At 32.3% G+C, this 24,316-nt stretch overlaps 1 protein-coding gene across 2 annotated transcripts in view; it reads left to right on the top strand.

Annotated features, from left to right (window-relative positions):
* Positions 1 to 24,055, top strand: part of LOC123708512 — a 67,769-nt gene extending 43,714 nt beyond the window's left edge. Inside the window, exons 4-10 of one of the 2 annotated variants that reach the window (XM_045659269.1) lie at positions 846 to 1,028; positions 1,485 to 1,679; positions 2,041 to 2,217; positions 15,022 to 15,117; positions 17,812 to 17,896; positions 20,595 to 20,631; positions 22,932 to 24,055. In XM_045659269.1, coding sequence (XP_045515225.1) covers positions 846 to 1,028; positions 1,485 to 1,679; positions 2,041 to 2,217; positions 15,022 to 15,117; positions 17,812 to 17,896; positions 20,595 to 20,625 — 767 coding nt within the window. In that variant the 3' untranslated portion in view covers positions 20,626 to 20,631; positions 22,932 to 24,055. The remainder of the gene's footprint in view (positions 1 to 845; positions 1,029 to 1,484; positions 1,680 to 2,040; positions 2,218 to 15,021; positions 15,118 to 17,811; positions 17,897 to 20,594; positions 20,632 to 22,931) is intronic. The other variant, XM_045659268.1, reaches the window with a different exon arrangement.
* Positions 24,056 to 24,316: the final 261 nt, after the last annotated feature.

Below are 24,316 nucleotides of genomic sequence, written 5' to 3'. Positions count from 1 at the left end.
CGCAAGACCTCAGTTTGAACCTCACAAATATCTGTCCTTAGTACGGTTATATAGGGGCACACTTTCACACTTACCGTAATATGAAAGGACGCGGTCGTGCTTTGTAAAGTAAAACCTTTACAAATATAATTATTTAATTCGTGTATACTTTACGAGAATAATTGTTATAATTAAAATAATAATTTATTTATTGAAATTGATCAGTCAATCAATTACAAAACATTTTTTTTTAATTTACAACAAGAACGTCGTGTTACATTAGCTAAACTTAATTTATGATTGTATCAATGTACCATATATAGTATTAAGTTCAATACATATATCAATCCTATTTATGACAATATTCTACATTTTTTAAATGAAAAATCGGTCAAGTCGCAAATGTTTACGAAGGAAACATTGTTTTATATATATTAACAGTTTGTTAGAGCAGTGATGGACATATTTACTATACATATATATTATGCATCGCTATGAAAAAAGAAGAACACGATCTAATATATTTTTTTTAAATATGCGATATTCGCGTACATATAAAGGAATTCACAATACTTCGTCTCTTTTTATTCTGTATTTCAGCGGCAAAGTATCAATTACATGAAGGTTATTGGTTGCGTGAGAAATGATAAGGCTTTTACGTGTAACCTTGAACCCCGAAAGTGAAATGTTGTAATAAAGGGAATTTACATATGCTGACATTTTAATAAAGCATATTCTAACTTTGCCAACACTTCCGAGAAGAATTTAAAATTCTTTCTTTATTAGAATTTATTCTTTTTTTAAACTGAACATTATAAAACTGTTTTGTTCTTAAGCTCAAATCAAAAAAGATATATTATTTCTAGATTCCCTATCAGTCCACTATTGCAACCGTGAAGTGCAGGTGGCAGATAGGGGTCCAGAGAGCGAGGGCTACATCCGGACACCCGGATATCCGCACTTCTACGTCGGAGATGAGTGTCGGTGGAAACTCCGGGCACATCCGGAACAACGAATACGAGTTACCTTACTTGATGTTAGTTTAAGAAGTAAGTTGATTTTTATAGACTGTATATGTATTAAGACGTTATACGTTTTTATTCTCGTTATAATCGTGTAATAATAACCTTCAGTAAGTCGGGCAATTTTTAATTACTTTTTTACCGTGACCACGAACGCTGAAAAGCACGCGAAACGTCGGGAGAAATTTAAATTTATGTAAAATAATTATAAGTTTATAATAATACATAGCTTCAATCCGATAAAAAAGTGTTTTCTTTAAATGTCTAAAAGCTATGTTAACAAAAAACAATAACTAATACCAATTTTTGTATACTGATACAAATAAAAAAAAATGTTATTTAATCGATTATTTTTATTAATTTAAATAATATAAAAGTACATTTCATTGATATTATTTGTTTTGTTTTACATGAAATAATAACATTTACACATTTAATTAAACAGTCCGAAAGTCTAGAATAATATTTAAAATATGATTTCAGGTATAGGCCCATTTGAAAGTAACTGCACTGATTATGTGGCAGTTCATGATTCAAACGGTGATTCTCTTCTAAGCAGCTGTGATCAAGTTGAAATGCCATTACGCTTGCTCTCTGTAACAAACACCGTTGAAGTATTAGTTGAAGCTAGATCTAAGGGCGCCTTCCCAAAAAGAGGCGTGTTGTTACATTATAAAAGTAAGTAAAATGTTTTGAATATTTTATCTCGTGTGATAACTGTGTAAGCTCTGTGTTCGTTTTTCGTCTGTAACAACGCCATCTTTCCGAGGTTTTGATAACTACGAGTGTTTGCGTTTGCTTGTGTAACTTATTGAGTCAAGCGCCATCTGTGCCAGGCTGTTAGAACTACCTTAAAATATTTTTGTCATATTTTTCTTTATTTTACGACATCTGTAGCATATTAGTATTGACTAACTATGACTTTACTTAATTATTGTAGTCAAGCGCTATCAACATACAATAATTTTATTCTATTTTATTTAATTTAACGACATCGGTATTGTGGTGTATTAGTACTTAGCTATTATTTCATCTACAGGTTTAGGGTGTGTTACTGTATCAGCGCCATCTCACGGCTATATTGTGTATAAAAATGAAGATGTAGCGCACTACGTGTGTGATGTGAATTTTGTTTTCATCGACACACGGCAAAGGGCGCGGATATTATGGTGCTATGACGATAATAGATGGAATGATACTGTTCCAGAATGTATCGGTAAGTTTTTTATATCTACAAGTTTACTAAACAGTTTTATAAATTACCCATATCAGGTTTTAAAAGTTAAATAAACGGGCAACGTGGCTTTCCACAATCTTGATTTAAAATTAGTACAAAAAATAAAGTATATCCGTAATTCACCTTATATCTATTACAGATATTTTTACCTTTTTATTAGTTAGATAAAAGTATTATAAAAAAACTATTTATTTTCACATGAGATAAGAAAATAAAAAAATATTATTATTTTAGTTTCCAAAAAGTTCCCTTCGTGACAGTTTTGTCACCCTATAATGCACATGCGCGTTAAACTATCTCCTTCCTCTTTCCAACACTCCATAAATAATGTGGATGAATGCAATAGCAACATGTTTTCGGTTTCAATGTGATTATTTACAAATAACGCGTCCTCCGGTGTTTGCGGCTTTATTTACGGGAGCATAAGGATTATTTTGGATTGAAGCATATCGTTATTTTCATAGAATAGAGTTCCTCGATTCTTCAGACGGCATTCGTGATTGTGAGTTTAGACTTTGCGGTGGTTGTTTCCCGACATTACATTGTCACTCGTGTCAATTAGCACGTGGTTTTATAAGTGAGTTTGAATTTTATATTTACTGTGATATTTATATGATTATTAATTCCTTTCTATTATTTCTGTGTTGTGAAGTTTTACGAACGTAAGCTCTTTTTTACAATTATGCTTTTTAGTTAAAACTACGATTCATGAAAGTTTAATTAAGCTTTTGCTTTATGCTTTGGAATTGATTTAGTAAATGTGGATGCCAATTATTTGTTTGATTATACATTAAGTTTAGTCTAAACTTTATTACACTTTTATTTCTGTATAAAACTTCAAAGTTTCAATATGTTTACACAGCTTTACGTCAAGATCAGTTTAAAATCATACACGAATAAATATATTCATATTATGCTAAATTCTCATATTTTCCTTCTATTATTATTATATTATACATTAGTCCATTCAATTTGTTATCAACATTGATAAAAATAATAGTCCTTTGTTATAGTACCATTATTATCGAATATTATTAATATAATTGCTTCTTATAATATATTTTGTGAGTAATTTAATATTTTTATTATCTGAATTTTACTATAAATTTAAAAAATGTCCGTTACGTAGGTTTGTAAAAATGAACGTGTCTTGATGAAATGTGTCACAGAAATAGAATGACCTCGAATAGAATACTTTTTATCCTGAAAATAAATGTTCCCGTAGGATAGATAAAATACGAACGAAGTAACAGGCAATAGTGATTTCATTAATTTATTCAACTGTTGCACGCAACTTTTGCGCTTAAAGTAGCGATTTTAAATGTTATTTCTATACAAACTTGCCTTATTATTTTGTTGCTGAATTATTATAAACAAAGTAGTTACATGTTTATGAACAAATACTCGCAGTAGTATTTGTAAGTTTATTCCGTATGTATAGAAACAAGTAGGTATATTTTCCTAGACATACAAACAAGGGCGCAGGGCGTACTTCCGAGGCGTAACATTTATTATTATTGGATATTTCGATCCTAATTGAATGTTTTGTATGATTAAGTAGGGTAAAACTATGTATCTTTATAATTAATATGTATCTATGAAATTAATTTTAGTTTTGTTTAGAGTACAAATTCTAAATGTCGACGTTTCATCTTAGTGGCTCTACCATGCGTTTGACTATTAAATACTTATGTAATTTGCACCAAAACTGTTACAGAAGTTCGAAAATCCCAAAAACGATTCCGAGTTTTTGTATAGCAGCATTATTAAAAGAGTTATATGTACCTATATCGATTTTGCATACAATAACGTATCGCTTTTGAAAGTTAGTCGTCCCTGATAGTTTTGCGTACTAATATTTTTCATACATACCCTTACTTTCTTACAGTTTAATAGTTAATTTCATGGTTAGGCCACACTTTAAACAAGAGTAATCAATCTAATTAAACTGATAATACAAATATAAGATTATTTATTTGGGATGGTGTTAATACCTGTTACTGTAATTTGATTTGATAATTGAATTTAAAGTAATATAATAAAGTAAAAGTAAAGATCACTAATGTCTACGTGAGGTAAACGTGATTTATCGAAAATAGAACATACCTCAAGATATCAAATATGTAAATACTGAAAACTAAACTGTTTTTAAAGATACGATCTGATACAGTAATTATTTATTTAAATTGTTGAAACAATGTTCCATTATTTAAGCTTGTTCATGTTAAATTGAACTATTCGCAAATTTCTCCCAATTATTTTATCGTTGTTATAGTTTAGCAAGGTTTGTTTATTGAAAGGCTTGGATTTTAGTTGAAAGTAATTTGAAACTTTTGTTGGTTTGAGAATATAATTAAATATACATATTTTGTACAAAAATTTTAAACAGGAACTGTATTTGTAGTTTATGTTTATTCTTATAGAGATTTAGGTTCAGGTAGAAAATAAATATAATAATTTGTATTCTTTAAATAAAACCTAAATATAACAATCAAATATACACTATTTAAAATTTTCTAAACCTTATGTAGGTAATAATACAAATTTATAAGAAAAAAAATTCTTCTATTAATTTACTGTAAAAGTCTAGCTAATGTTGACGTACAGGTCCTATTAGAGGTGGGAATATTGTTATTACTAGCGGACCCGACAGACGTTGACCTGCACACGGTCTTAAATAAAAAATCTCTCATTGTAAATCTTTACTCTATTACACTTAAACACACACAAAAAAGTCATCAAAATCGGTTTAGGACTTTAATTACCAATTAAAGGTATTCACTAACAGTGAATAAAAACTTAACATTTACAAATCAATCTTTTATTTATATATATTGGATATCAGAGATTATATCATGATTTTTTTTTTTAATTATGAACTATACATGTTCTAGTCTTTCGTGCTGCATTGTTAAAAGAGAAAAGTAAAAGGTTGAGAGGAGATTTAAATTAGATAAGTCTAATATTTTAGCAGACGATAAAATAGAGTTTTTATTACAATGAAGCTAACTCAATATAATGTTATTCAATCATTATCTATGATTATAATTCGCCTTGGCAGTCAAGACAGGCCAAGGAAAATCTTTTTACGCGCGGCCTTGTTTCATCAGAATCACGTAAATACTTAATTATTTTAATTAATTACTTCAAAGCATGTCTTAATTGTTAACTAAAAATTGGCGGTAAGAAAGCTATTGCTAGTTGTTCTCGTCTGTTCTACTCCCTTGACAACTGGCAAATCTAGAATAATTTTTTACATTCATTCTTCTTCTTCTTAGCTAAATTAATAAATGATAGTTTGATTCCAAAATGTCGTAAGTACATAAAGAAGAAAACGCGAATAGTATTTCTGCCAATTTATTTATACATCTTATTTTAGTTCTATTTAAAGATTTTCAAAACTCGTAAAATTAATTATGCTCTTTCAGTCTCAGTATGCATTTTTATATAAGAATGAAATTCCTGAACGTTCTTTGTAAGTCTCCGACCTCCGTCTTTGACTTTACAGTTTATAATCTACGGTCCTCCGAAATGGCTTAGTCACACAACCACCCGTCCTAAACGTTATTCAAAGGACAAAAAAGTAATTTTGTCTATTTCAAATTCAGAACATAAATGTCGCGGAAACTTTATTGCTACAGACGCGAGCTTTCGAATTATAAAGTCATAATTCATGGCGTGGCTTCAACTTGGATTAATTAAAAGACGTTTTACTGTCGGCATACGTGTAAAAGCCTTTTGATGCTACAGTTGAGTTTAAATACTTTGTTCGTACCTTATGATTATTTCTTTAATGTATTAGACTTTATTTTAAATCCATAGACATCAAGACGGTAATAATTTTTCCAAACAAGAATATGTACGTATTTGATACTACGTACGGGAAAGGAAAACATCCATAGGAAACTGGCATGCTTTCGACCCAAAGAAAACTGATCAAACTGAAAACCCTACATATTAGAAAAAACAAAAGTTCACGAAACAGACAGAAATCTGAAGCCCAGCCCAGTAAAACTGTAAACTCTTGCATTGTCTGTGTTCCATACATAAAATGCTTAAAATTATCTTAATACGAATTGGTTAGATTAAGTTATGAGTACATTCAATTTTATCAACATCTCGTCATCTGTTATAGAATTAGACGAGAGAGAGAGAGAAGATTGCAATCCTTTTTTTATACATAAACCTTATTTACTTGATTATCTAAATCTATAAAAACTATTAAATTTTAATGATTGCGGCGACGTTGTCGAGCAATCGTTTTTGCAGCTTAGTGTTGTTACTTTTTTCAATACTATAGTTTTCAGATAGATTGTTTATAATAATATGTATAATCAATCTTGTTTAAAAAAAAGCTAATAACAAACGAATAGGAATATAATTCTAAAGTTTTAAATTGAAAAAAGCTTTTAGAACTTCCAAGACAATATTATAAACGCTTACGAAACAGTAATTTGTATTAATTAAAGAATTCTCTGAGTAATCAGCTGCGGGTGAATTACGGCTTTTATCCTCGTCAGAGCTTTTTGCGTCAATTTTTCGAATTGCCACGTTCATAATGAGCTTTTGTGTCAAGGATTAAAGTGCAGTGTAATTTTTTCGTATAATGTCGTTACACTGTGTTCCGCATTCATCTTGTCAACTAGTTATTTGCTCCTACAATAATTTGAAAAGTTTGAACTTAATATTAAAATTAAATGGCTTTGATGTGAAATTTTAATAGCGGGTAGTATCATATTTTTAAATATTTTTTGTATAAATTAAATGTTTTGTAAATTTTCTGGATTTTTTAAAAATATTTTATCTTTTCATCATGCCATTTTTAGCTTCTGTCGTAATGTATTTATGTGCATATTAGTACAAAATATGTAGATTCGATGTTTTACATCAGCCAGACATCTCATGACGGCCACTTTTTTATGCCTTTTCCATTTCAAATGTTATAAAGCCTACTCGAAAAAAAGATTATCCAATGCAAACAATGAAATCCTTGAGATTGGTAACCAATCAGAATATATAAGTGCTTTTTATAGCTGTACTACGTAACGTAAGCCTTACAGGGCGTAGGGCGTAGCTCGTTTAATAATTTGCATTAGCTACTTATAAGATTTATGATGTTGAGTATGAGTTTATCAATAGGTCAAAGATTAGAGATCCGGCATGTATATACTCGTACATGTAATCTATTTCGTAAAATTGATTTCGTAGAGAGGTAAAGATAATAAATTATAGACAAGTTTGTAGGTATATAAATTCAGCTTGTGTAATAAGTAATTTTTGAGATCAAAAATAATGGGAGGTATCTTCTTAACGAATAAAACAAAATAGTCTTGAGTCAAGTTTCCTCTTAATTAATTAAATGTATCACTTTATTTACAAAATGGCGTTCAGTCCAGTCTTCGCACAGCGGGATATTTAATTTATTAAATATGTAACAGTTAGACATGCTATATCAGACTTTTTTGTAGATATTTATTTATTCATTCACTCGTCGATAAAAAAACCACAAATAACATAATACACAAAAAATATAAGGGAGGCAACGGGCGGCCTTATCGCTAACAAGCGATCTCTTCCAGGCAACCATAGTAAGGGAACATACAAAAAAAAGATATATTATAATGATATTGATCTCTTTTGTAAAACTGTTGTACACTCTATAGTCAATAGTTTATATTAATATGTATTTGTTTCACGCCTTGAGTTACATTATTGAAGTCTTTATACGGGATCCCTAACTTTTTGAAAATACTCTGTAGCCAATAATCACAAGGATAATGTAGGATTTTAATAATGGAAACAGGTCAGTCTTGGATCCTATTCAATGTAAATAAACTTACAATCATTCCTCTTTATAATATTAGTGTCTGTTTATAAAGTTTTATTAGTTTATGCCTACCTGTGTAGGTCAAAATTGTTTACCTAATAAATGACTGTTGTCAATCCAAGATCTAAAAGTCGGCTCGTACCTTTCTGTCGACTTGAGTTTAACTTTATGGAAGGACATGTGTACATTAGCACAAGAAAAAAGGGAATACATATTCCTGCGTAAAATACCCTCGATCCCGTTGTAAATCTTACAAACGATACTATTTCCATTTTGTAGCATACGAACAATTTGTTGACATTTCAGTCTGAAGTTTGAAAACAGTTCATCGTATTTTCAGCTCAGAATATCTTTTGTGAATAGAATTAATGTGTAAGCTTAGATGTCTATGTACTTAGGATACATAAGAGCTCTTATCTTAATATGTTACTCGACTTTTGTATAGTTATAAAGTTAATATAGATCAAAACATTGAGATCAGACAATTTATTAAAATTGATTGTATTTATACCCACCTTTTCATCTGTGTTATATATTTTTTTTATAGAAAGAACACATTTGTATTATAATATATAGAGTAAACAGGGTAGACTATATATTGAATGATGCCGGCAATTTCCCTTTCTCCAATGTTTATTGGTACAAATGTTTCATAATGGTAATAATCTGTCGTATATTAATTTTTGAACAGATCCTCCGTTAATTCAAGAGTTGATTTAGGGTTGACACCTAAAGCTTGCGTGAGAGAATGCCGATTCCAACCCTTATTTACCCTCTGCCTTTTGGCTCGTTATCTGTTATTACCAACATCTATCAACCTCGTATAATAATTTTTTTATAATGTAACTGTAGGTACGTTAAATCTGTGGCTCGGCACGCGACTGTCAACTGTATTCGAATCCTGGCTGCGTACCAATGGATTCTCTTAGCTAATACGACGACAGTGTCGAGAACAAACCCAAAACCGACGGTGTGTGCTAGGCATAGAAGCTCTAGGCTTAGGCCTATTCGCCTTAAAATACAACAGATCAAGGAATAGTTATAAGGGCTCAATGGTATGAAGTATTGCCAAGGGTTGTAGCACCCTTCAGGTTTCTGTATTTGTTTTGTGACCTTCGGCGTGCCCGACACACGCCGTCGACTTGTGGGGTTCCTCATGCCGGTTTCCTCTTCAATTATCTTATGTTTTACACAAAAAACGTGTTCCTCGGTGTTGATTTCTGTTTCTTTGTTATTTTCAAACGTGTACTAAGAACTATGAAAGAAGACAGACTTCACTCAAAATATTGTGATCATACTGATTCAAATGTACATTACAGTTCATCAGTTTACCCTCAACTGACTTCTTTAGTCTTTGGCAACTTGCATACGTGAGTTTCATATGCGACAATGCCCATTAAGGCATATCTTATCCTTCCTACTAGAGTTCCATTGTACGGTCTTTTGAAATGACGTGCAATTAAAGCGCACTGCAGTAGAACAATGTCGAAATACGAGGTCTTAATTACACTGCAATTACTCGTACGAGGTGGGTTTGATGACAGATTTTTAAAGCTATGCAATTGCTTTAATTAATGGGCTGTCTGAGGACGTCTAACGCTTGAGGAGTTATGTATATACACATATGTGTACCAAGGCTTTTGCGTGCATTGAGCGAGAAAAATAAGGCGGAGAAACGTTAAAGTTGATACTTTTTAAAGCTTCGAGTTAGAAATAGTGAAGCGATTTATGAAAGCGAGGAATTTATATTTGGAGGTGAGAAATCTCGGGATAAAATGTACATTGCAGCATTTCTCGTGTAAATCGTAAAATATGACGCATATATATCGTTATACTTCTTGTCTGCAAGTAATTAAAGTGGCCTTATAGAGCTTCTTGTAGTTAAAATCTCTGAAAGGCGTGATTAAAGATCTTTCAAGCACTGTTTATTTTCTTGGCTATGTTAAAACAGTGTATCGGTTGCAAAGTGATTGTCTTCATTGCTTTCTCGTCAATAGAAACTGTACAAGGTTGTACTCAGGTTTTCTTAGTTTTATAAGCGTGACGATTTCCTAAATCTGTAAGTAGCGTCGTAAAGCATACATAAGCTTGGGCTTGGTTGTGAACTACGTCCCGCTCGCTACTGGCAATTTGTAGTAGGCCGCATATTGACTGAGTATGAGGTGTTGGAAGATAGAAGAACATCGTATCGATCGCTTACTATGCATCCGAAAATGTATCCTTCGTGTCTATGGCTCATATGTCAAGGTTCAAAGACAAGCCCAACATAACATCCAATGGTTATCTGACATTAAATCAGATAATCATTCCATAGATAAAATAGATACATCACATCAAACTTGTCTCAATTTGAGACCTAAGTCCGTAGCAGCAGTAGCCCCCATCAACGTGGACCAACGCGTTGGTCGATCCATGGTGGTAGTCAACCCAGCTAGGCCAAGAACATGGTCATTAAGTTACATGATATCAATATCTAAAACCTACGTGCTCCTCTGTATTTAGGTCATATAAGCGATAAGAAATTTGACATCGGCGGAATTAAGTCGCCCACTCGATCACGTTTTTAAATTATTTACGAAATACTCAGATCAGAGTTATTTGGTGATAACAAGTGTATTTTTCGACGTGCATTAAGTATAAAGTCACGTACTTAAATAATTATACTCAATAGCTTTACATATAACAGTTGTCATAGCAGCATCTGATCAAGTGTTAATTAAATGAATCTGTTACGTCAATGGAGGACGAAAAATTTGGAGAAACATTAGTGTGTATATATGCAATAAGACTCCAAACGTTGAAGTCAACAAGTAAAATAACTTGGAACAATCTATGTTTAAAACATTTTATTTCATTACATGTTCTAGTTTCTATAGTTGTCATGTGCTTCAAAGTGAAGGATCGGCACTAGCATATGCAATATTTTCTCGAAGCTTTTTGTTTGACCTTTTTTATAGATTTTTTCACGGCAATATTATGTGTATTTTTGAATTTGATTGATCAAGGAAAAAAATCCTTATTGTATTTCATTTATTTCGGGGATTGAATAGGAAATCAATCAAATAAATTCATTAAGCGGATTTATAAATTATTCATATTCAATTTAATAACGAATGCAGATTAAAATTATTTCTAATGATATTAAAGAATTTGATTGGTCGAAATGCAAAATTAAATTCCGAGCGATCAAATCGTGATTTGTGTAATCGCCTTTAATTTATTTGTTTTATTAATTTTATCTTTCGTTATCGTTCTTATAAAGTTTATACCTATAGTTTTGTAGAAGCCGATTTAAGGAGAGTATTACACTAATAATACTGAAATATAAATTATTGCGACCAGTGTTATTGGCTAGGCTATTTAGCATTTTAAGGCATCTCAACTTTGCAACCTAATAACGTACGACAATACCTAACCAAATATGGTCCCGGCGTGTCCAGCACATATAGCAGATTACCTACCTATAAAAAAATCAGACGAAACTGATATACCCAGAGGTAACAATGGTTGTAATCCCTATTTAATTAAACATTACTACACCTTTGATTGATATCTCACTCTCAAATCAAACTTACAAAAATCTGTTTAATATTAATGAAAGCTGTATGAAACTTTGAATATGAAACTCAAACTGAACATTATTAAAATGGATCTATTCGTGTTCCAAAGGGATTATAGCCAATTAGTAACAATAGTGCAGTAGTTGGTTATTTTGTATAAACACAGTTTAGATTACATGTATAATTGATATGTTGATTTCAATATTTTGAATCGCCAGAATGTAATAAAATGAGTATATATGAATATTAATTTTGATGTGACGTGATTGAAATTCGGTGAATTTTGCCGAAATAATATGATTTGTAGCGTCAGGCTTATAAAAGAACTTTAAAAGCTTCTTCTTTATTATTGAGACAGTATTATTTCTTTGGTTCATTTAAATGAATTTGTTTTTTCATCAGCGTAAACTGATGTTTGGTAGATTAATTTCACAACCATTTAAAATAGTCCAATTTCACTCAATAGGTTATAAAATAATAATACTCACTACGTGGTCTTGGTAATTTCAAAATTTGGCTTTAGTGTTTTTACCAACTTAGATCAATGGCGTAATCACTTTTGTATACTCCATAAGGTCTAAGTCAATTGAAACTTGATCTTATATATACGACAATATAATCACACAAGAATCTTAATGTTAGGTAGTTGAGAAAGTCAAATTATGCAAGTGTTAATGAAACTATGTCCTTGGGGTCAGGACTTTATATGAAACTTATGGCATATTCTGAACTTAACTTGTAGGTTGCATGATTTCATTACCGAGGGACACGGTTAATTTACAAAGGGTCGCTACGATATGAAAATTCATTGCGACGTGAAAATAAAAAAGGTTTCAACAAAATTCTATTTGCAGACTCGTGACCTAGCCACGTTAAGTACTCAAATTAATAGAATCACCGTTGCCTTTGAGTAATGCATTTAGTAAAAACTTCTTCTCGAAATTATTTCAACTTGCCCAAATTAAACTCCGGACTTCGATTTCTTTTATCAGGTAAATCTATTATGAAGACAGAAATAAGCCATTTAATAACTCATCCGAAAGGCGAACGAATATAAGAACATTGTCTATTTGACATTCTTAGTCTTAGTTGTTTATCAGAATCTTCACTGTAATTTATTTTTATTTTTACTTAATGAATTAATAAGTTTACCAATATTTATTAAAGATACATGACGTGTAATAAAAGTGTCATTCCGCGTCACTGACGATATATCAAATACGCCACTTGAAGCGACTATAAAATGATAAAGATTTCGTTTACTTAACGACTGATAACTATGTATTTGTAAACGGCACATATTGAAGTCTTGATGATATTCTATTATGAACACAAGTAGCGTTTACGTATTGTATTATTTTACTTCTTAAAAAAATAGCTGCTGTTGTTTTCTTGATAACGTATTATTACAACATTATATTAACATTATCGTATTATTGTAACATTTATTCCAAAGGTTTGTTTAAGGCGAAATAAAGGTTGTTTTTAGGGCAGCGAAGCCGAATTCTACTACTCGATTCAAAACATAGAGACGAACAAATGCCCCATTACCATCTCTAACTACAACTACAGACTAACTTATAATATCCAGTTCTGGTGCAGAGTTGAGGAATCTTTGATAGTTTGGAAAATAATTACAATAGGAATATACAAGCACAGTGAAAGGCGAAAACTTTTATTTGTGGTTGAAATTACCATAGATTGACTCGATTGAGACAGTACTATGAGTTTCACAACGTTAAAAAGCGTAAAGTAACAAAGTAAAATATTTATAAAAAACCCTACGCGCAAAGAGAATGGCTAGAGCATCAGCCTGTAGCCTACAGGATCCTTATTAAAGGTCGCTTGATCTAGTAAATCACGGAGGCGGCTTATTTTTTTTTGCTATAAACATCAACATTGTTAAGCAGGCCTTTAATTTTATTATTTTCGTAATATACCCATTTGATAAGGATTCTACCTTGTTCGTTAAATATTAACAAATAATAATCACGGTAAATTATTTCCCGTGGGCTGGATACGAAATTGTTTCGTAACCACATTAGCTCAGAACGGCGAAAGTAGAAAATTATATTGTTCAAGAACTCCCTAAAGAGTCCAAGGTCGTATTGATCGTACCTTGGTTGTATTATGGTCATATCAGCACCCCTACTCTGTAAAACCGATTACTTAATAAATAAGTTATTAATTGTCCTTGATTATTAACGACGGCACTTTCGAGAAAGTTCTTATTATATCCTCGGTCTTTCGTGGTTAGCGCTGTTGTCGCAAAGTAAGTATTACGAAGTACTAATACTTGCTATCTCAAGTTTCTTGGTAGCGCTTTTGTACAATAGGTATTGTAGGCAATGAAGCCTTTGTATATATTTATAATCATAGTTTATAAATTTAATTAAAATTTAATGAAACCATTGAATAAACTAAATCTGTCTCGTATATATTTATTCTTCGATCTTTATATGACTTCAATTTGCATGTTTTGCAATAATTTGGTTAAAATGGGGTTGATGGTAAATGCAACAAGGTGTCTAAATAACTAAATTATTTAAACACGTTGAATATTTTGATAATCGTAAGTGCTGTGGATATTCTATCCTTTAATTGCTCTTATTAGTTGTAACTACATATATTTTGTCCCTTTTCATGCAATTCTAATTTGACAGTATAAGACATATAAGTAGTAAAAACCTTATTTCGTTTATCTATAAGGTTAAATTTTTGCTAATGGAAAATTGATCAAGTGTATGAAGCCAAAAATGTAACAATCTTACTGCGATGTTAATCAATACAATTTGCTTTTTAACCTTGGACCTTTTCGATTTATTACAGAAAATGTCAATAGCTGTATGTATCAAATTACTTTCAATGGGCCTTTTATTATGCTACGTTCGCGCTACAAACAATTAAGAAGCTTAAGCCTTCTTCGAACGGGGTCCATCGTGTAACGTTCTGTTAATCACATTTATTTATCATTATGTAAATATTAAAATGCTTTATTCTTTATACAGTAAATTCGGCAGTTATGATTTTCAACACAATGTTGGCTATGATAAGTCGATAAAGATAATTTTTAATAACTTTTTTGCTATTTGTTTTTTTTCGTTATAGAATATTTGATAAATCCAAAGTATAGAAACAATAATAATTTTAAGATGTTACTAGCTAAGATTTGTTTATCTGCAATTAATTTTTCAGATAATACCTACCTATATCCCGATATAAACATTGGTTCGAAATGTGTGGTTATTTTTGGTTGACGCGCATATGTTTCATTCCAGAATTATGGTGACATTTGGTATATGGACCTTGTCAACAAGTTTTTTAAGTGACTTTTTAACAAGAAGGGGTTCATATTTCGACGTAACTTCTTTTGATAACAATATATTTTTGTTGCAGAAGAGACGACTCCTCAGGTGGTCGTCGCAAACTATTCTGTCCCAGGGGTCGATAAAGATACAAAACTGCCGCACAACGAGGGAAATATGATAGTTGGTGAGTAAACCTCAATTTAAATAAAAATAGGCTTATTAAATTAATTGATGTAGTCATGGACTAAGTGATAGTTGTAATTTAGTTACCAACTTGTACCTCGTACTCCCATACGTCAAAAATATATTGGATTTGATACACGGCGGTCATTGAGATCCTCCTTCAAAGGTTTGTTCGTTATGAACGCATATTTTTTGACAAAATATATGCATTGACTGACCGGGCCAATCTTTATTTCAAAGTTCACAAGAGCCGAAAATAAATAAAATTGTGTGAACGCGTAAATTTTTACGAAGGGTAATTCAAAACTTTTTTAGATGAAGCTTCATGAATTTTTGATAGAAGCTTTCCACAAAATATGTATCCAAACATTTTATCGTGGAATGGAAAATGAGTGGAACGTTCTTTGATGAGCATTTTAATTTGTCGGCTTAACCGATAAAAAACTTAAGGATAAGAGTTTGAAGTGTCCGCGCGGCTTATGGGCAGGAAGATTTTTACGTCACTAATTTTTTTATAGAGAATAATTTAAGTGTGAATTGTGAACAGTGTTGGCCTAGTGGCTTCAGCGTGCGACGCTCATCCATGAGGTCGTAGGTTCCATCCCCCCCGGCTGTGCACCAATGGATTTTCTTTCTATGTGCGCATTGAATATTAGCTCGAACGGTGAAGGAAAACATTGTGAGGAAACCGACTTGCCTTAGACCCAAAGAGGCGACGGCGTGCGTCAGGCACAGAAGGCTGATCACCTACTTGGCTATTCAAAAAAAGATCGTGAAACAGATACAGAAATCTGAGGCCCAGATTTGAAAAGGTTGTAGCGCCATTGGTTTATTTTTTATTTTTTTTAATAATTTAGGTGTATGTCACCTGTTTTTATTTGTCTGTGTTTTGAGAGGTGAGGAGTACTTAATAGAAAAAAATACCTCATAGTATAAACAATGGTTTATGGTTGCCTGGAAGAGATAGCTAAGACAAGGCCGCCGTTGCACCATGTAATATAAAAAACAAAAGAATAATATTTTTTTTAGTTTTGATTATAATCCAATTTTGGCAATAAGTGTAAATAGATAAAACAAACTCAAGATCTTATAGTTAACCTAATAATCAGGTTTGTATGAGTGTTTAGGTAATAATTATTGTTAGAAATGATTTTATATAGACTAAGTAATTGAAATTAGAATTGCTACTAAGATATTTGAAACACATTTTGTGGATTTCATATTCGAAAGACTTCGCAGAATTTTGTGTTTACACTATTTTATAATTATAACGTACCTCTACAATATAATTATAAAACTAATTAAACTTATATTAAATACAGGTTTAATAGGAGTAGCGAATGACAAAAGCTATTTAAGGAACTTTCAAGTTCTTATACGTTTATCTATACCGATATGCAAATCTTATTGCCTTGTTTTATACAGAGTGATTACAATTAGTAGGGCATAAAAAATTACTGAGCGAGGCTCGTGAATGACGGTGATTTGCGTAATTCGTGTCTAAAATGTGTGTTTGACATATTAATGTATAAAATAGTCGATTGGAAATAGTTAACCAATTATAATCTTCTAAACATCTACACTGTATGTTCTTCATATTTTACATATATATTATAAAAGTTTGCGATATATGTTTAGTATTTTTACTAAACATACAAGTTAATATAGTTTTTTCTTTCATAAATCATATATTTCATATGAAGGCAAATGAGCATATGGGACGCCCGAAAAGGGCAGTCATTGCAGCTCATGGACACCCATTCTTTAGTGGGTGCCAGCCTTTCAATTTTTATCGGGAATTCTTAAGTAGCAATTAATGCAAATTACAATATAAATTTACATGAATTAACATTATTAGAAGTTTTCGAAAAGTACGAATAATTGGCCCATAAAACGGCCTAAACCTACTCGATGCTCACGTTTTATTCCCAATCTCGAATCTATATTTTCATTCCAAAAAACATAATATTAATACTGCATTTACAGTCGTTATATGTTAATTTGAATAAAGCCATAACGATACTGAGTTTTGTACAAACTGTGTTAGCGGTCAGTGACGGTTGCACAACTTGCGAACAATTAAGTGTTCAGAACTTCGACAGGCCTTTTAGAACTTAAATAGAGAATAGTTGGTACTCTGCTTTCTTTGATGAATATTTAAATATCTAACCGTCTTATAGACGTACTACCATAGCTATTAAATGCTTTGTTCTTTTTTGTCTTTGAAAAAAAATATTTTTTAACTATTATAGTCTTATGGATTGCGAACCAATCTTTCCGTTACCGCTTAAATAAATAAATCATTAATTTGCCTTGAAATTAGTGTTTTAAAACTCGCACATTCAGCTATATCAAACTCGCTGCAATAAAAAAATATTTATTACGTCATATTCTATAATAGTATGTCCAAAATTATAATTACAAGTCCTACATCTTTTGTTACAAGGTGCAGCATATGCTAATCACCTCCCTAGAAGTTATATATCACTGTCGTGTAATGCTTTCACGGGGAAGGTGAGAATTTTTTTTAAGTCAGGGGCCTTTATATCGTGGGCGAGTATTTGGATCATATTATTATTATTATAGGAAAATTAATACTATTGCTGGCCTGGATTAGGAGCAACTCCGAGGTTCTTTTCGGTGTAATTATGGGTAATTCAATGAAGTGTTTTTAATATCCATGTTATTGTTCCAGACATCGTCATCCCGTCGCTACTGATAGCGGCGTTGTTCATCGGAAACGCATTCATCGTACTCATAATATACAAATACAGAAAACGGTATGTATATTTTATTTGGATAACAATAACGTGTTTTATTAAAGTCCGTGCTTTTGACGATAAAGAAAGTTGCCGTTATAAAATTTGTTTAAGTTGGTTGTAAATGCATTACCCGCGGCGTGAATGCTTGGGGTGGAGTGTTATGTGGTACTCACGATCTGTGCATACCTACTAATGCCCCACTGCACCACCAACACTCGCTATAGACGGGACGTGGTAACATCAAGCCAAGTATTCTTTATAGTACCAAAAAAAATTGTGTGCCCTCCGTACCGCTGCAATGAGCTCGCACTGATCATTTCAACCCAGGAAAAGGGGTTAGAATGTTGAATTGCCAACCACAGCAATTACCATCCTCGGCTCAGGTGTCCTTACATGTGTCATAAACTTCACAGTCTGTTTTATAGGTAGCATACTCACTGATTGCCTTATAGCGTCCGTGCCCTCCATGTACGCTTTATGCACTCGCCCAGTACCACACGACCCTCCCAAAGGCAGAGAACAAATTTAAATTTAAATAAATAAATTTGCGGTCTGACCGGGAATCGAACCCGATACCCCTCACCTAGCGGACACATAAAAGACCGCTAGGCTATGAGGCTCTTTTACTTTATAGGAGTAGTACCAAGCCAACCGAAATCAAGTCTGACGTTTTACGGTGTGAAAATCGAGTTGTATCACGTTTATATTATATTTATAATCAGGAATTGTTTTTTTTTCTTTTACAACGATTGTACTGTTTGCCTCAACAAACGAACAAACCGGAAGGACCAATTTGATCGAACCGTGGCTTAGGTAAACGCATACTTGTTACTTGGTATGTTTCTCGTGAAGTCCTGAGGTCTATTTCGAAAATGCTGTTAGGTATGAAGACAAGAGTAATGCTTTTTGTAAAGTAAATCGTAATGTTTTAGGTATATTATAGAGAACATTTTATTTTACATTTTGAAGAGACTTGTTACAACAAAGAGAATTTTAATTATTCAATTGTTTTAAAATGTTTTGTTTCAGATACTTAGTGATAACTTTAGTATCTTATAGAATATAGTAATCTATTTCGAATAAAGTAGCCTCTACGAACGCTGCGTTGAGCAATTGCGTTCCAATGAACAAGGCACTTATCCAATTACCAGCAATAATCCTTTTAGTTCCTTTGTGAGGGACAACGAACCGAACACTAGATACGTGGTTCGTGGTTTGGAATCTAAATCCGATTTCGTTTGCCCGTGTTTTTGTTAAATTTGATGCTACCCTCTTAAAGTGAATGCGAAATTTTAAAGGATTTAATACAATATTGTATACTATTTTGATGTTCTGTTCCCAATAGGGCAGGATAACTAAATAGGTTTAAGACTTAGATTTTGTCAGCCGTTTGTAGGCCTAGCAATATGAAAATTATTCATCGCAGGAAATTGAACTACCAAAAATTTGGTAAAGAAATATATATTTGTATTTTGCGGAAACGAAATTAGATGGAGTGAGAAAGCGACGAAGTTTTTTGACAATTGAATAAACTTTGATATTTTTTCCGGAAAATGATTTGTGTTAGTACCAAAAATGGAACCAGTAGAAGACAACTAGCCTATGTTTTATTCGTAAATAAGTTTTATGAAATGACTTATTTCTTACAAGTATTATGTAAAAAAATGTTTGGGTTTATTGGGTTATTATTTTTTTATAGAACAGGACAGCTGGCTCAGAGGCCAGAGGGCTAGCGAGGGCGTTGCCGGCCTTTTAAGAATTGTTATGCAAATTAATTGAATAAATCTATCCACTTATTTGCTAAATGTTTTGAAAGCTAATCTTGAAGTTGAGTTTTAGTCCATTTCGAACGTCAAACGGCATATGAACCACGTGTTTATCACTAAGCCACGGAGGTTGTAAGAGGCTAATATGATATTATTTCCCGTTTAAGGTGTGCAAACTTGCACAGTACTGCACAGAATTTTGCATTAAATATTCTCCTACGATAAAGCACGTATTTTGCGGACTATATCCTTGCAAAACCTAGGTAATATTATAGAATGTGTTTATGCAATATGGTTTTCGTAATTAAATAGCACACAGGCTATAAAAAGTATATTTTATTTTTAGTACAAGGATTAAGTGCGTTTATATGTGATGAGTAGCATGATGTCATGTTTGAGAACTGACAGTAAAAGTAAATTACGAAGCATTAAGTTTTCACGTTCATAAATGTATATAAGGTTACTTCATGAATAAATTATAATTTGTCTTTTTTATATATGGGTGAGATACTGGTGTGGAGGGAGAACCCAGTATACATACTCTCTGGGTTCTCCATCCAGTTACTCTGATACACAGGGAGACGGGCAAGCTAAATTTACGCATTATTTTTAAATATATTCCCGAAGGGGTAGGATCTCCACTTGCTACGCTAATGACACACCTCTAGCTTCATCCAATTTCATGACATTCACCATGCTTACTGGTCGGTTATGAGAACTTTTAACTTGTCCCTTGTCTAGTACCTCCTGAACTTGGTCCAAATATGTACGAAAAAGCCTACATATTACGACATCACCATCCACGGTCGTCTTGTATATCGTACTGTTTAATCGCTACTCACTTTAAATACCACATAAAAAGAGGTTTTCGCTTTCGCATTCTACCAGAAAAAGCACGAATAAATGTTTTGTTATCATTAATTTGCTTGTTACTATTTTCCTACCTACAGAGATCAGGCGGCTGGTGCTTTTAAACATTAGCAATATGTACGTATTTTTGATTGCTAGTACATAACATTGTATGTGAGAGCGTAGAACTGTTGACGTAGAACTCATTTTGCCAGAAGATTTGTATTGAAATATTTGTTTTAGACTTAATAATAAAATCTTATAGAAACTAGTAAATAAAAGCGCTTGAGAATCAGACTCAAACGCACGACGTATAGCGTGTGTATGTGTGTGTGATTGGACTTAGAGAATGTTGACTCACAATCAAACTCCACCTTTTCGTATTTCACTTTACGTCAATCTAGTGTGCGTCTCACTTCATTAGCTTGCCAGGCGTCACGGCTCGAATATTTTGGCCTTAGACAGCACAATATGGTTTAAATTCGCTAGTAATATATACATATATACTCGTTGTTCATGCACTAGATAATATTAGAAAGTATAACAGCAAAAACAACTATCTATAAATAAAAGTTAATCGCAAAATATCTTGCTAAGCTTAAAACACGAAGACGGCTTTACCATTTTCAGTATTTTTTAGACGGCTTTTATGGATAGAAAATTTGGATAAATAAAAAATTGAAAAGTTTTGTTTTATCCAAATTTACCTACGTTTTGATTCCGGAAAAGATACAGTTTCTATAGCATAGCAAAATGTTCCATAGATCGATGTGTAGTAGTAGTAAGAACTAGTAAATTTTAGATACGAACTTATGCGCACTTTACTAGTAATTACTTCGAAATATGTCTAACTATTTGAAGAACACATACTCTATAGAAATGCGAAGAGGTATTACAGGTAAGCGAGCTAAACTCTGTCTCAAGTTCCCAACTTCATCCCAATAGTACGTGGCTTAATTGGATTTTTGGGAGATTATCTCTAAATACTCATTTAATTATAATGGATTATGAGCGGGTGACTCACGTATTTTGATTATTCCCTTTGGTATTATTGAGATTTAGTAGCAAATTTACTTTATTTATTTATTAACACTTCGTTACATTACAATATATATAAAAAAAATTAACATAATTAAATTAACTGGCGGCCTTATCGCTTTCGAGCGATCTATTCCAGGCAACCACTGTGAGTACAGAAAAAAATTATTAAATTACACAAGATAGGCAAGAAGTGCAAAAATACATGTTATACACAGTTATTAAGATAAAACTAAACAGGAACAAACTAAACTAAAAAGATGATACATTGAAAATAAAAAGTAAAAAGACACATAAATCACGATAATTTAATATAAGTCTCACATCAGTTAGTATTTAGTTAAAGTAGGGGTTAAAGTTAGGGATACGATGTGGGCAGGTAATGTTTGTACAGAAGAAATTAAATGGAAGATAGTAGGACAATTTAGTTGTTATATTCTAAGTGTTTGTATGTTGGTAACGCCTATATTTCATTTCTTTGTTTATTTATTACAATCGGTTGTATTATATATATGTTGGTATATGGTCTACTTGTTATTTGGCCAGATTTTGCGATTGCGATTTGATTTTGCTTCAACAATAATCGTTACATTTTGTACTTTTGCTCCTACAGGTTACCTGGAAGAGGTCGTTATTATCGTTTTATTTTAAGCGTTAAGTAATAAGGTTTCTATGGAAGTACATATTAAATAAGTATCTTACGATCCTAGATTAATGATAGAGAATACTATCGCTGTACTACTTGATTGCGTCGCCCTTCAGCTAATGTAGATGCTAGTATTCGCTCCTACACGTAGTTATGTAGTTAAGCGTAATTAATCTGTATGTATACATTAGATTATTGTTTGATTTGAATTTGACCTTTTAGTATGTTAAAAAACAGATTTTATTTGATTTTGCCTGGCCCATACGTCGGCGTGTGTACGATCATTTGTGATCAATCACGAAATGGATACAGAAATCTGAGGCCGTGACCTAAAAGGTTGTATCGCCAACTGTTTTTTTCTTGTGTCTATCATATTTATAGCGCTATATCCAATTAAATAAAACCATAAAATAACAGTGTTAGCGTAGTGGCTTCAGCATGCGACTCTCATCGCTGAGGTCGTACGTTCGATCCCCAACTGTGCACCCTATGTGCGCATTTTAACATTCGCTCGAACGGTGAAGGAAAGCATCGTGAGGAAACCGGCTTGCCTTAGACCCACAAAGTCGACAGCTTCCGTGAAGCAGACGGGCTGCTCACCTGCTTGCCTGTTAGATTAACAAATTATGAAACATATACAGATATCGGTCGTGACCTAAAAAGGTTATTACGCCATTTATTTGTTTTATATTTAAAATAGTCTAAATGTAAACATTGATTGTACTTATTTTGAAGTTTAATATTTTTGTTACAGGAAAACAGATGATTTAGAAGACGAGTTCAACACAATCCCCCTGAGTGTTAACGGCAACGTCCACAGCGCCGGTAACGCGGTCTAGTCGCCTTTTAAAGGGGATTACACTCGAACGACTACGCAACATTAATCTTTACAGAACAGAACTTGTTAATCTGTTAGCGAAATTTATTGCTTTGTAATTAACAAAAATTAACATGTTTTTTCAATCTGGATTTTGACGTTATGGTCACGTTGTCGCAGTTCAACAGAAGATGTAGTTATAAAACTTATGCAGCTATAAACATGACGACTCTTGTTCTAAATTATTATTATGTATGTCAGTTTAATTGACTTCACAGTAGATAATTCCTTTATCCCTTTAACAAATCTATTTTTAATGGGTATGCAAAACTTCTCATAAATCTTTGCTGTTCGCATTGAACGTGATTTTGGCAATTAATACGACATTTATTCATGAGATATATTTAAGCTCTGAAAAACAAACCGGGAATAACATTTTTGCAGGAAAATATCCAGTTTTATAGACCCTCATGAACGTTGCGTTATGAATAATTGATGTGCCTCAATGCGGATGGAGATGTAACGGCCTCGTTTACCTGAATGTGTAATTATTCGAGTGTAACCTTCTTTAATGAAAAGTCGGGTCGGATGTGGATTGACGATTTGATGGTCGTCCGTGCACATCCGGCCTTAGTTAAGCTAATTTATTTGTTAGATACCTCATGTAGATGTCTTCGGCGATAATCACACTTTTACATTATGATACGTATTTAGATAATAATTGGGAATTCAATATCGAAGTAACATATTCTTACAAAGCCGATATTTTGTCGTATACAAAAGCTCTGTCGAAACTAATTAAAAATATATATTGACGGTAATTCTTATTTATGAAGGAAATGCAATTTATCTCTATTCATCATGAATTGATTGAAATGGACGGTTTCCGACTAGTCGAGGAAGTGCGTCGTTACTTTTTATGTAGTGAACATATAATAAAGATAAAAGACGCTTAATTTTCAAGAGAACGAAGCTTGTATTCGTTGAAGGTCCACTGTTTTGGTAATGGAAGGTATCAAAGTAACGTTCCGACTAAGAAACCGTTTTTATTTAGCATAAAACATACATTATTTCATTGAAAATTGCGCACAATTTTCATAAAACATACTAATTCCTATATTAACGATACGGTCCAATGTAATATCATAAAATCTTGACATTGAATGAAGGGATAGGGAGTCACGACATAATAAACCTTTACGCCTTTATTTAATTAATTGAATTTATGAATAAATCACATTACAAATTGTTTTGCAATTTGTATTACGATTATATCAGATGCCAAAACAACTTAAGGGTCATAAATATCGGGCTATTTGTTT

This window comes from Pieris brassicae, chromosome 4, assembly GCF_905147105.1.
Source record: "Pieris brassicae chromosome 4, ilPieBrab1.1, whole genome shotgun sequence".
Taxonomy (NCBI): Eukaryota; Metazoa; Arthropoda; class Insecta; order Lepidoptera; family Pieridae; genus Pieris; species Pieris brassicae.
This window is presented reverse-complemented; position numbering and strand designations above follow the sequence as displayed.